This window comes from Microchirus variegatus (genome assembly GCF_963457635.1).
Source record: "Microchirus variegatus genome assembly, chromosome: 8".
NCBI classification, from domain to species: Eukaryota; Metazoa; Chordata; class Actinopteri; order Pleuronectiformes; family Soleidae; genus Microchirus; species Microchirus variegatus.
The window spans coordinates 14,803,977-14,816,851 of NC_139809.1; the positions used below are offsets into that span (position 1 = coordinate 14,803,977).

The window sequence follows — 12,875 nt, forward strand, 5'->3', positions numbered from 1 at the left end:
GTAGACACGATGAGGTTCAGTGATGGTTTGTTTAGTCAGCACTGCCTCAGGCACCAACCAGCTAAACCGGTGCCTGCCAGTCACACCGTAGAATAAAAATGTATGTGTAAAAAAACACTGGAAACAGCGCACAGTGAATCTGTTTATGACACTTCACGATGAATTTGTCAAAAAATTATTATTTCCGTGTTTGTTTTCCTTGCCCTTCTTCATCCCTCCTTCTCATCTCTGTAAAATGATGTTCTGCAGAAAAGAAGAGACTCTCCCTGCACCTTAAGGTGCTATTCTAACATTGAGTTGTGCGTTTTTTTGTTTTTTTTTTAAATGGAAATGCCCACAGCTGTTGTCAGATTTAGAGACACATCACGTTTTTTTTTTTCCCCCCACCAACCCAACCCCGCCTAAAGCCCTCCCATGATACATTGCAGTGTCGGGGGACCTTGTAAGTAGCACAGCACAGATGTGAAATGTCACAGCTCAGAGGGCTCGGCATCAGGGCCAGCGCACAGTGCACTATGTCCACGTCGCCACTTAATGTTCTCATTTCTCAACTGGGAAGAGCTTCCGTTTAACGACATGAAGAAATGGAGCTTTTAAAAAACAAGCGTTTGAAGGCGGTGTAAGTTTCCTGTATAAATCCTCTCGCCCTCCTCTCGCCCTCCTCGCCGCCAATGAATCATATGTGGCCCCTCAGATGACCGCCATCATATTGTGAGTGTGTCTTAGAGTGTGTGCGAGCTCTCTGTGTGTGCGCATGTGTGTGTGTCAGTTGCAGCTTTCCCCTTATAACTTATTCCATTAAATGTTCTTGTCTTCCAGTAGAACTTCTTCTATAGAGAATCGTGACTTGTCTTACTCGACCAAATCCAGCAGACCTTACTAGACTTTAAAAGTGCTTCCTCCTGCCTGTGAAGACACAAACAGAGAAAGAGAGATAGAAAGATGAAAAGAGAAGAAGAAAGTCTAACACAGGCAGTCAAAAAGAAGAAAATAAAGGCAACTTTGTTACTGTTGTGTTTATTCCTGTTGTTTTTCATTAAAGTCAGTGTAGCTGGAGTTGAAATTTAGTTTGAATTCAGCAAACATAAAGCCCATGTAGGGCTCATCGTCTTGTTTTTTTTCCTGCAGACGTGCTGCAGTGCTGATATGCATAGAGTTACTCATAACCCCACTCGACTCCTGCCTGGATCTTCAGATCTGACAGCAGGGAGTATTCTTTTCCCTCTCATCGTCTGTTTGCATGTGGACTTTTCAAAGTTTCACTCGGTATCAAGGAAATTACAAAACAAGAAAACATATACTCTCAGTAAATAACAGCTCAGCTCCTCAGCATATCCAGAGAGTGGGAGGAGAGGAAAAAAAAAACACCTGTAATCACATATCATGCTGTTTCATAATTTAATATATGTAACACCTCTACTTTCCCAAATTGAGTCAATAAGATAAAGTTACTGAAGTAAAATTGCCTCATTACTTTCGCAAACTAACCGACTGCATATTCTCGCAGACGAAAAAGCAGCTGTCGCCCGACACGATGCTTTTTGCATATCAGGGAATCAGTCAATCAGCGTTAGCCCACTCAGCGGCTGACAGCCCAAGTATAACGCGAGCTCCTTCTCCCCGTGAAATATGGACATTTACTTTCCCTCCTCAAGGTCAAGGACAAAAATACACCGGGTGAGTCATTGTCCAACGTGCTGATGTGAGGACAGTTTCTATATCGTCTGAAGCACCCGGTAAATGTCTTGCGGCTGGATGTGAAGGTTGTGCTGAGGCTATACGATAAATAGACCCATTAAACGTATTGGTTACATTTCACAGTTCAGCTACCAAATTCATCACAGTCGTAATGGGCACGGCGATAGCTAAAAATGGGACAGTTTTCTTATCCCACACAGTGTCACAGGCTCCCGTTTCATTATTATTATAATAAACAAGAGAGTTTTACTTTGGAACATAGTCTTTTTTTTTATAAATTCATCCATCCATCCCTTATTTTAAAATACACTACCGTTCAAAAGTGTGGGGTCACCAATACAATTTGTTTGTGTTTTACGTTAAAAGTCACACTTTGAGTTGCAAAATGAATAGAAAATACATTGACAAGATTAGAAACAATGATTTGTATTCAAAATATTAAATTCGCTTTTGTCAAAGAACCGGCACAGCTGTGCTAACATAATGCTCAAGGGTTTTCAAGGGTTTCCTAATCATCCAAGAGCCTTCTAACACCATTAGCAAACACAATGTACCATTGGAACACTGGAAATGGGCCTCTATACACCTATGTATTCCAATAAAAACCAGACGTTTGCAGCTAGAATCGTCGTTTACCACATTAACAATGTATAGAGTTTATTTCTGATTCATTTAGTGTTGTATTCATTGAAAAAAAAGTGCTTTTCCTTCAAAAATAAGGACATTTCTAAGTGACCCCAAACTTTTGAACGGTAGTGCAGTAAAAAAAAAGCTCCTGCTAAGTGTGACCATCCATGACATCACCCATAAGAACCTGAACTCTTTTAAGACTCTAATACTCGCTGTCACTTGCTGTTATGCTATTTGTAACTAGTGATTAAGAAAATTAACTCCTCAGGACAATATTTATTGACATATAAATCAAGTGAGAAGTCATTTCCACAAAGACTTCCATTCAAAGGAAGTTATTTTTGCCACCAGTGGAGTCGCCCTGCTCAATATATACTCAAACTCCCTGATTGCGTCACAGAGCAACCCCAGAAGACCATGTCCACTTTTGCTAAACATGCTCTTCTGTCGAGTCATGATATTGAGGCTATACTGTAGAATATGACATTCATGCAGGACACAAGGGAAATAAGGTGTGACGATTCAGATGCTCCTCTAAGATAGTCATATTATGGCTGGTGTGTGGTTTTGTGCACTGGTTGAATTATGTAACATCTTCCTCACATTTTACCCACTGAAAAAGACACCGACATGCACTTATCTGCTCTCCAAAATTAACACCTTTTGTGCATTCACGTATCTGGCCCCGCTCGGTTATTCCATTCTTCCTCGCCCACCACTGTCCTCATCCCACCTCCGGTCTCTTACCCGGCACTTCGCTCTTCTCTTCTCGTCTCATCTCATCTCTCTCTCTCGCTGTGCTAATTCCACGCAATGTCTGACAGCAGCTATTTCTGCCTGCTCCTCATAACAAGGCTATGATGGACTTTATCACTTCTGTCACTCAAACTCCAGAGTCTCCCCCCAGTCTCTTCTTTCACTTTCTCTGTCTTTCTTTCTGTCTGCATCTCTCTCTCTTTTTCTCTCCTCTGTGATGAGCAGGAAAATATGTCCATCTGTCCCACTGATAAAGACGTTAGTGCCGAATGTGGCACCGGGCACCGGGCAGCAGAGTCCTGTCAGTCGGGGTCTTCAGGGATGGTTATTCAGGGATGGTTAACGCGTGTCACAGAATAATCCAGGCCTTGCGTGATTGCTTCACCAGCTCTGAGATACACAAACACAGCGCTTACCCGGGCCAAAATCTCTGTCACCAAAAAAAAAAAAAAAAAAAAGGAAATGGATTGGAAAGGATTTGTGCACTGTTCATTTGGTTAGACAGGTATTAAGTTGGATGTTGATTGTCTGTTTTTGTTTAATATTTCATTATTTTCAATTTAGTAATTTGGTAAATTGCTGTCAAGGACATTGTCACCCCAGTTGCTTCCGTAAAGACTGAAGAAGCAGCAAGAACAAATGTCAATAAAGTCATATTATCCATTAAGTGTGTGCAGAAAAAGTTCTGTGTTCTGAGAAATCACAAGGCCAGCTGCCTTTTGTTTACACACAGAATCACAGATGGCCTGCTGTAAAGAGCTGGCTTTTCATGGTTTTACTTTGTTGAAGGAGCTGCCTGACGATTTTCAATTACCTGATATAGTATCATAGCATAATTATGATTATGGTATTAATGCTTTATGTGCATTTATTGCAGTATCAAGCTTTCATCAATATCCATTAAACCTGTTAGATTGATCAGCCTTTTATTTGATGTGATTATTTATAAAAAGGTCAGACATGCTTTTGCATGCATTTTGGGCTTTATTTAATTCATATTAATTATATTTTATCCTTCATTTGTGACATGTGATCATCGAATCATATTGATGCAGTTGGCGTCATTTGTGACATCATAGCAGTTGCACACATAGGAGGTAGGAAAACACACCAAAATTGGGCTCTTATTCTCTTACCTCGTCACAAGTCGATCATGCAGCCATTACTTAAAGGGATAGTTTGGATATTTGAACATTAAAGGTCCCATATAAACTCCACAGAGGCTACTCGGAGCTAACAGCAGTTAGTATTTGGAAAAGCCATCATTTGCCGACTCTAGCAGGCACATTGCTGTCATATAACACATGTATCCACTGGACAGATAAATCCTCTGAGGCTGGAAGTTTGTGTAGAACTCTGTGCTGCACTGTGGAGCAAAGAATAGAACTTTTCGTGGACTTCCGGTTTTTTCACTTTGGCGACTGGTAGGGCTTCCAGAGTCCCAAATATAAGTATTCAAATGATTAAAAAGTTGATTTTGCATAATATGGGATCTTTAAGTTGTATGACCCAGGTCCCAGGAGTCATGTGGATGCATTAGTATGTCGGATCACGCTATCAATTTGGCACTATTTTCTGGCCTGTATCACTACGTAGGGCAGCCAAGTTTCACCCGTTTTAGTCAGAGAGAGTGGGGGAAATTAAAATATAGTAATTATCCTCTACAAATAACATCAGAGATATCGTGTGTAAGAGCACTTGGTTGCAGCGATGGACCATTTTGTTGGGTGTGAGATGCCAAAAGACACCAGTCAACGGCTGAGATAAAAAGAAAGAAAGTCACAGTAGGATGAGCAGAGGTGTAAATAATGGCAAGAGTGATGTAGCACTTCCATTTAGAGTGTGTAAATTCCATGCAGACTCTCTGTCACACTGTCATGGCTTATTGGGACAATATAGAGCACATTGTTAATGTTAGTGGTAGTAACACCTGTGCCCTTCCCCTCATATAACAAGCAAAATCTGCTGAGAACAAAAGGCCCATATCAACACAGGCCCTGAAATAACATAATCTGGAACAAGAAAAGGTCACTGTTCTTCAAGGCTTTAATTAATCCTGCTGTCATTTTTTTTAAAGGTAACACTAAAGTTTACAACCAAAAAAGTCAGAATGAGTTAGACCAATCTGTGAACTCTATTTCTCAATTATTTTTGCACCAACCACATCAAGTTGTAGTTCAGTCAGGAGGCATTTTGTTCTGATAGCGTTCATAAGGCCTCTTTTGCACAAAATCTGACTAAACACAACTAAAGGAACACAATCAAGGGGATTTAGCAGGTAGAACACTAGCTTAATAATGTGTAATCCGACTAGACAAGGTTTGTTTTTCCGTTTTCTTTTGGATGCCAACTTGCACATTTGAAATTCCGTCTTCTAAAGGGCTATTTGAGACCTGGCTTAGCACTGTGTGTTTGTGTGCCTGTAGATGCACAGTTTTGACATGAATCGTGGATATTGACTTGATATTTTCCTCGGGGAAAGTATTGCTGAACTGTGACAGAAAGAAGGTGTGTACTGTCGGTTGTCAGACACTTACAAAGCTCATGAAGGAAGAAGCAATCTCTGGCCAATGAAGAGGGAAAAGGATGATAACCGATGTAACACTTGAATGGCTGTCGGTGCTTTTGAAGCACGCCGTCGCTGTGCTCGCATCCCCTTGAAGATTTCTTTCCCCCGCAGCTCTATTGCGCTGACAAATATGAAGCCTGCCATGTTCCACAAAAGGTAGAAAAGCGGCTTTTCTAAATGGCAGATTCATCAGAAACCTATATTTGGAAAGAGCCGGGGACAGAAGCTGTTGATATTTAATAAAGACACAGGTAAGCTCATTAACTCTCCAGCCACACTTACTGTATGAAGGATTACAGTATGGAAACAGGAAGGTGGGGGGTTTCCACAGAGCAGCTACTTCCCAGTCACTTTTACAGGATTATGTGGGAAGATGAGTGATCACATGCACGTTTGGTTTCATTCCAGTGTCATGCTGGAACAATGACAGATTTTTTTTTGTACAGATTTTTGTCTGTCTACTCCTCATTCTGCAGAGAATTAAGCCGCTTTTGAAAGTAGATAAAGAAAAGACAAGTGCCTCCTTGAATTTGTACGATTCATGTTCAACTCAGGGGGGATTTCTTTTCTAAATTCGACTCTTACCTCTGTGACGTTTACCTCTGCAATTTATTACAAAGAGGCACAAAAGTCGAGCGCGTTGCCATCTTTTTCAGAGCTTCAAGACTTATAGGCTTTACATTAGATGTTATGAATTAGATCTGCGTGTGTGTTTGCCTTTGAGTGTGACACTATTTATGTTGTTTGCTTTCTAACAAACCTCTGGGGACGTTCCAACACGTTGCAAGAAATATTATGCATGCTAATATACAGTGATGCATTTTAACCCTTCTTCATAAGCCTGATCCAACTCCATTCCTGTATTTCTGTAGTTCTACCTGGAACAAGCAATGGGCATGCACATAATCCACACAATCACAGTTTTTTTGGGAAGCACGTGTGTGGAGTCTGCAATAGGATGACGATATTTGCTTATATATTATACTATATAACACAGACCATAGTGGAACTCAGTGAACTCTCTGATGTGCGGAACTAAAAATTGGTTTTGCATAGGTTTTGCTATAATGCCAGACGGCACATTATCCCACCTTTGCTTGGCGATGTTTTTTTTCTTCGACACATTCAATGTCCGGGAAACAGAAATGTAACACAACAACACTGGCATTTGTCCCGTCGTGCTGCCTTTTACACGTCAGCGCGGCTCTGTGACCACCAACGCCACCACTGTGGGCGTGAAGGTAGAACAACAAACCTGCGGATAACGTTTGAATGGCCCTGCTGTGATGTATTGAACGTATACATGGAGGCAAAATAGTGGTGGTGGCTCAATGTGGTCTCTGTGAGAGAAAATGTTCTGTATTCATAGCACATAATAACAGACATATAGTAGTACAATAACATGGCATCTCAATCTATCGATTCTCTTGGCATAAAAGCTGCCCTTGTCAGGACCAGTAGTTGAAAGTCATTTCTGAGGAACAGGATAAGATAAGGGCTAAGATTTGGTTAGATTTTGGTGAGGTTAACGTTAGGGTAACAATCAACTGGAGATGTCCAAATGGTGAGAGAGTGAGAAGCCTTTTCAAATTCAGTCAAATTTAACATTTTACTGCAAACAACTCTCAACTTTTACACTCAAAACAACCACTTCTAGACTTGCTATTAATAGTTAATGGTCGTATTTTTAGTGCTGATCCCTGGATCCTCTACATAATTCATACATTTAATATAATTTCTTGATGAAAGTGAACATAGAAGTGCTGCCGTATTGCTGTATTGCTGTATCTGAAGTGACTGAGACCCCATTAATAATATTTCACGCTGCTGATCCACATGTCTATGAATAGTAAGTTGAATTGTGTCATTGGTAGATGTTTCAGGGATGAAATTAATTCTGGAGATCCGTTATTCAAGTAAAAGTAGTTCCACTCAATATTGGGTTGAAGCATCCTTTTCCCATTAATCATTTAGACACAAAATAATGCAAGGCCCGAGTTTGAAAATACTTGAAATATCATTGTACTTAACTAATTTCCATCTTTTTTTTTTTATCCCCAAGGTTTTTAATCTATGTAAAGTAAGGCCATAACCCTGCACACAAGAGAACAAAGAGGTCTGGGTTAGTGGGTTGTATCAGGCAAACAATGCCAGCTGGCAAAGAAGGACAAATTAAAAGGTAGTATAAGAAATAAGAGGCCATTTCCATAGAAGTGTCAATGAGCCAGAACACATTCAGCGTTACTCCGACAGATGTTTATATTCCTCCAAAGCTTCCCAACTCTGTTTGCCAGAATCCCAGGCTGCACTCTCCCTCCATCTGTGTGAGATGAGGACAGTGAGGTTGTGCAGTAAAAAACAGCTGAGGTAAAGATCGAGACGTTTTAGCAAATGTCTGCTCGCGATGGCGGGTTTTCGGCAACTGTTTCCCAAACATCTCATTCTGCCGATTATACGCTTAATGCCTTATGTGTGTTTCTGTGAGATAGATTAGTTCCATTTGACTGCTCTACTATCTTAGCTTATGAGAAAGAGCTATTTTGCTGTGCTACAGTCAGTTTTCTCACCATTACCAGCTGTTTTCTTTCTCTTATGCCCGTTATACTGTACGTTGTGCTTTAAGCTAAATGCTTAAGTGACTACAGAAATATATGCTTTGATGTGAGATAGCACATTTGTCAACCATATGGGTGCGTAGGCGTCAATTTGTTGTTATAAACTCAACAAATACTGCCAGGGATTGTCTTTAGTTTTGCAGGTATTGAATATATTGATGAGATGAAACAATTGAGGGATAATAAAAGCAATCACTCACGTAGCACAGCATGGCATTTCAATGAAATTACATGGAAAAACAAGTCAGAAATGAACACAAAAGGACTTGAAGACGTGTGTGGGATTCTATCAGAATCTGGGCGATGGCTGTCAAGGTATATCAGACCCAAAGACTGTCCCTACACTCTTAGAAATAAGGGTTCCTAAAGGGTCCTTCTACAAGGGCTGAGGTTCTAGCTGGAACCATTGTTATCAAGAACCATTTGCTTCTGAAAAACCCTTTCCCGAAGAAAGGCTTTTTCAGAAGCAAATGGTTCTTGATAACACTAATGGTTCCAGTAAGAACCATTTAGATCCAAAGAACCCTTTAAAACCACTTTCCTGAATAAGGGGTTTTAAAAAGGGTTCTTGGTGGAACCCTCCAAAATAACCTTTTTATAAAGGTTCTACCTGGAGCCAAAAAGGGTTCTCCTATAAGGACAAGGGTGGTGTGTTGCCCCAAACTAAAATGTGATGACTTTAACTACAGGAAAATAACCCTAATGTAGCCACTTTATATTATGCCATGAACCTTTTCTTACATTTCTGTGGAGAATTCGCAGCTGTTCTCATTATTCTTTATATTTAGGTATCACCCCCACTGTAAGACAAAGATCCTCAGAGCCCACAGCTTGTTTTAGTTGTTTCTCATTAAAATATATATATATTTATATACACATACAGTATCATAGTGGCGAAAACTTACTGCCCTCATTATAGGCTTTGTTCACACAGTCAGCAGCAACCACAGGGCCCTGGACGTATTTCTTTTAAATGAGACAAGAGTGTGCAAACTCTGACACTGGCTCTGTCTTTACAACATAACAATTTGTCCAGTGAAGTGACAAATAGCATTTCATTGAGAATACCATACTGTAGAGTCAAAAACTAAAATGTAATGTAAAAATGTGTAGATCCTGATTTGAACATGACATTGCAAATCAAGTGGGTGCTTAAAATAATACATTAATGAGTACAGAATCAGAATTCAATAAAAACAACCTTGCATTACAAGAGAGGGAGCGAGGTCACTCCAGTCCAAGTAAGATATGTTCGACCATCAAAGTCATAGATAATGCAAATAAACTTCACGGTAATGAAGCTGTCACCTGAAACTCGACCTTATCCACTTATGTATCTTTGCTTCCTATAAGTTGTTGTGCCTGAAATGGCTGCCACGCAATTATCTTTTGACAGCCTGACATTGTCCTGGAGATTTATGGGACAGATTAGTGAAAAAGTGAGGCATAAAAAACGAGATGGGGAAATGAAAGAAATCAATGCCACGCTGCAATTTCTAGTGCTCAGTGTGTTAAATGTCTAAATCACAGGGTTTCTTTTTGATTCATGGCCACTGTAAATCTACACATCCATCCATCTTTCCATCCAATGCAACAACTCACACACACTCACACAGAGACACACACAGCTAACCTTTTAAGGACTTGGCACTGACTTCCATTCATTTGGGCAGCCAAAACAAAAGTGTTAACCCTAATTTCAAACCATAACCATGCAGTTTAACCCTGACCTTAAGGCCCTGGTATGCTTTTGTGCACAGCCAGTGCGGACCTAAAATGCATCGTGTGCGATCCATCAACGCACAATGAGCAGGCTGCTCACCAAACAGAAAAGAAAACATTTCCACAACAGAAGAAGTGGTCGCCAAGGATAGTCATCCGAGCCTTGACCTGGGGATCCTCGGACCAGCTGACACCCTGACTCCCCTGCCTGAAGGACCTTTCAGCTGATGAACCGCTCAAAACCAGGGGTGTCCGAGGGAGCTGTAGCATCATTGTCTTTTCCTTTGGTAGAAATGTGTCCTATTCCCCCTGCGTCCAGACTTGTACCGCCGCCACCTGATGGTGGAATCAGATTCTACAGGTCCCTGATGCGCGAGTATAACAGGGTCCGCGATATGCAACCTTATTAGGACAAGGTTTTGGTCTCCTCCTTAGACTACTGGTCCTAAAGAGGTAACACATATATGCAAACATACATGATTAAATCAAATTTAAAGCTGCCATATTTAAGAATGTGGCCAAAAACGGTTACTACATTCAAATTCAAAATACCAAGGTCTTTTAGGTTTCGTTTTCTGACATAACTGGCAACCCATGGTTGCTCGGCAGCTGAGACTCTACTGACTGCAATGATTGGTAGGTGGCGCCACATGCCAAAACATGATTTCAAAACACAGTTTGTTATATGAACATTATTCCTGAGTCTCTGTGACATATTAGGAGGATTTTATGGCCAGTTGCTTTAGATTTATTACATAATGCACCTTTAAAGGTATACCTTCCACCTCATCCTTTAGCCATCTCACTCCTCCCCCCCCCCCCCCCCCCCTCTCTCTCATGGTCATTTCAGGCCAGCAGCTTTGCCTCGTCCTCAGTCATTTCCCCCTCGTCTTTCAGGTGACTGGTTGCTTTGTGCTCCAGGTGGAATGGAGGCCTTATCAGCAGCAGGGCTGCGGCCCAGTGGCCACAGCACAGAATACAGCATTTCCTCGGAACGCATGACTGCCCCACATGATTAAACCCAATCTGACCGGCTGCTGTCTGTGTGACTGTATACTGTAGGTGTATGTGTGTGTGTGTGTGTGTGTGTGTGTGAAGGCTTGAGAAAATGAGAATGTGTGAGACTGTGTGTGTCTTATCAAGGTTTTGAAATCCAGTGGGGTGATGACCATTGGAATGCCAGCGACTCGCATTTGTTTCTGATCACAGCTCCTGTGTCTTTATAGATGGCAGCGTGGAGAGTAAATGGTTCTTTCATGGCTTCAAGGTCCTTTGCTAAAAGCAAATGCAATCACTGTTTAAATTTAAACCCCAGCACATCCTGCTTGTTTAAGCAGAAAGAGCATTAGGGCTGTTGTGTTCCCGACAGCCAACAGATTTTCACAATCCATTTTGTGCCACACTGCGGTTGGGCTTGCAGGACAAAGGTACCTACAATACCTGTTTGTGCACAAACACATCACTTTTCTTTAAAGAACACTGCGTTTCTATCCCACCTGTGTCCTAAATGACTCGCAAATGGTTCAAAGTGGTTTTTTAAACAAGCTTGGGATGATTAAAAAAAAAAAGAAAGGAAAGGAGAAGAAATCAATGTTTGTCTCTTTTCAGATAAATGCACGGAGCCAGGCAGAGTAAGGTGGTAAGAGGGTAATCGGCGAAACAACAATACTGTGGGCTGACAGGAGACGCGGTGGTCTAGGATGGACCAGCGCTATCCTTAAACTGAGTGTTCTGTGACTGAAAGATTACACTGTAAAGCTGCGACACTGTAATGGCTGCAACACAAACACGCATACGCACATTCTCGCGAAATTGCTTCGCGCCGGCTGTAGCTTCTGCAAAAAGGTGGCCCCCTGTTCACAATGAAGTCTTTATTGGTATCCTTGGTGGCAGAATGCATCGTTTCTGCTGGCAACAATGAGCAGTGAGTGACACTGAGAAACAAATGAGATGCACTGTGAGGAATCAACAATGGAGAACATGAATATTGTTTATTTAGTTATGTGGGCTGCTCCTCCACGCATTCAAGTGTTTGAATAAATGTTCAGCCAAATATTTTTTCTTGGATTTGACCGCAGATCATGTGGTTTGCCAGGTCTGTTAACCTTAACATTTGTTTTAATGGTTTGTTTGTTTGCTTTGCAGCAGCTTCAGCTCAAGCTTCTGAGTAATTATTCATTCATTCAACCCTTATTTAAACGCTGCGGTCCTATGACGGCGGATCCACTCTTATTTGCATGGGCGCCTTGTTTACATATGACATTTAAACACAAAAATGTCACAAACAATAACAAACACTGAGAGGCCTATTTTTATCGAGCAAACACAACAACAACAACAAAAAGAGGCGAGTCTGCAGCAGTTGGAGTATAAATAAATCTCGTGCTACTTTACTTCAAGTACGTGAAGCGATGCAAAGAGCTGTTGAAGGAGAATGAGGATCAGAGTGCGATGATTAATTAATACTCAGCCAATCACATCACCGTTTTCTGTTGTTGTGATGCATGAATCAACATCTCAACAGATTAAAAGTGGGGCTCTTTAGGAAATCATATTGTTGTCTGGGATGATGCAGTGTGGCACACCGCGCCACAAATCTGCAGCCGGAGGCAGATGGTGCAGGGTTTTTTTGCAAAGCTACGACAGAAATAAAAACCAAAAAATTCAAAAAAGATGAAGACGTTTTTATGTCTGCATCAATCTGACTCGATTTAAGTTTCACTTGTGCACTCGTATCATAATATCTAATCATGTCATTATATCGAGACGTCTGAAATGTGACAATGACAAATTTGCATTTCAAGAACGCTTTGGTGAAAGGATTGATGTGATGTGGAAGTCTTTTTTTTGTCGAAAAGTCTGGTTTGGAACTCTCACTTGTTTTA

The 12,875-nt window shown here is 41.1% G+C and overlaps 1 protein-coding gene across 1 annotated transcript in view; it reads left to right on the forward strand.

Moving 5' to 3' along the window:
- Positions 1–12,875, forward strand: part of cdh13 (cadherin 13, H-cadherin (heart)) — a gene marked incomplete at both ends in the record, with an annotated part of 310,410 nt that overhangs the window by 250,173 nt on the left and 47,362 nt on the right. Inside the window, 2 exon segments of the mRNA XM_083893789.1 lie at positions 10,888–10,920; positions 10,922–10,972. Of these exon segments, the coding sequence (XP_083749915.1) occupies positions 10,888–10,920; positions 10,922–10,972 (84 nt within the window).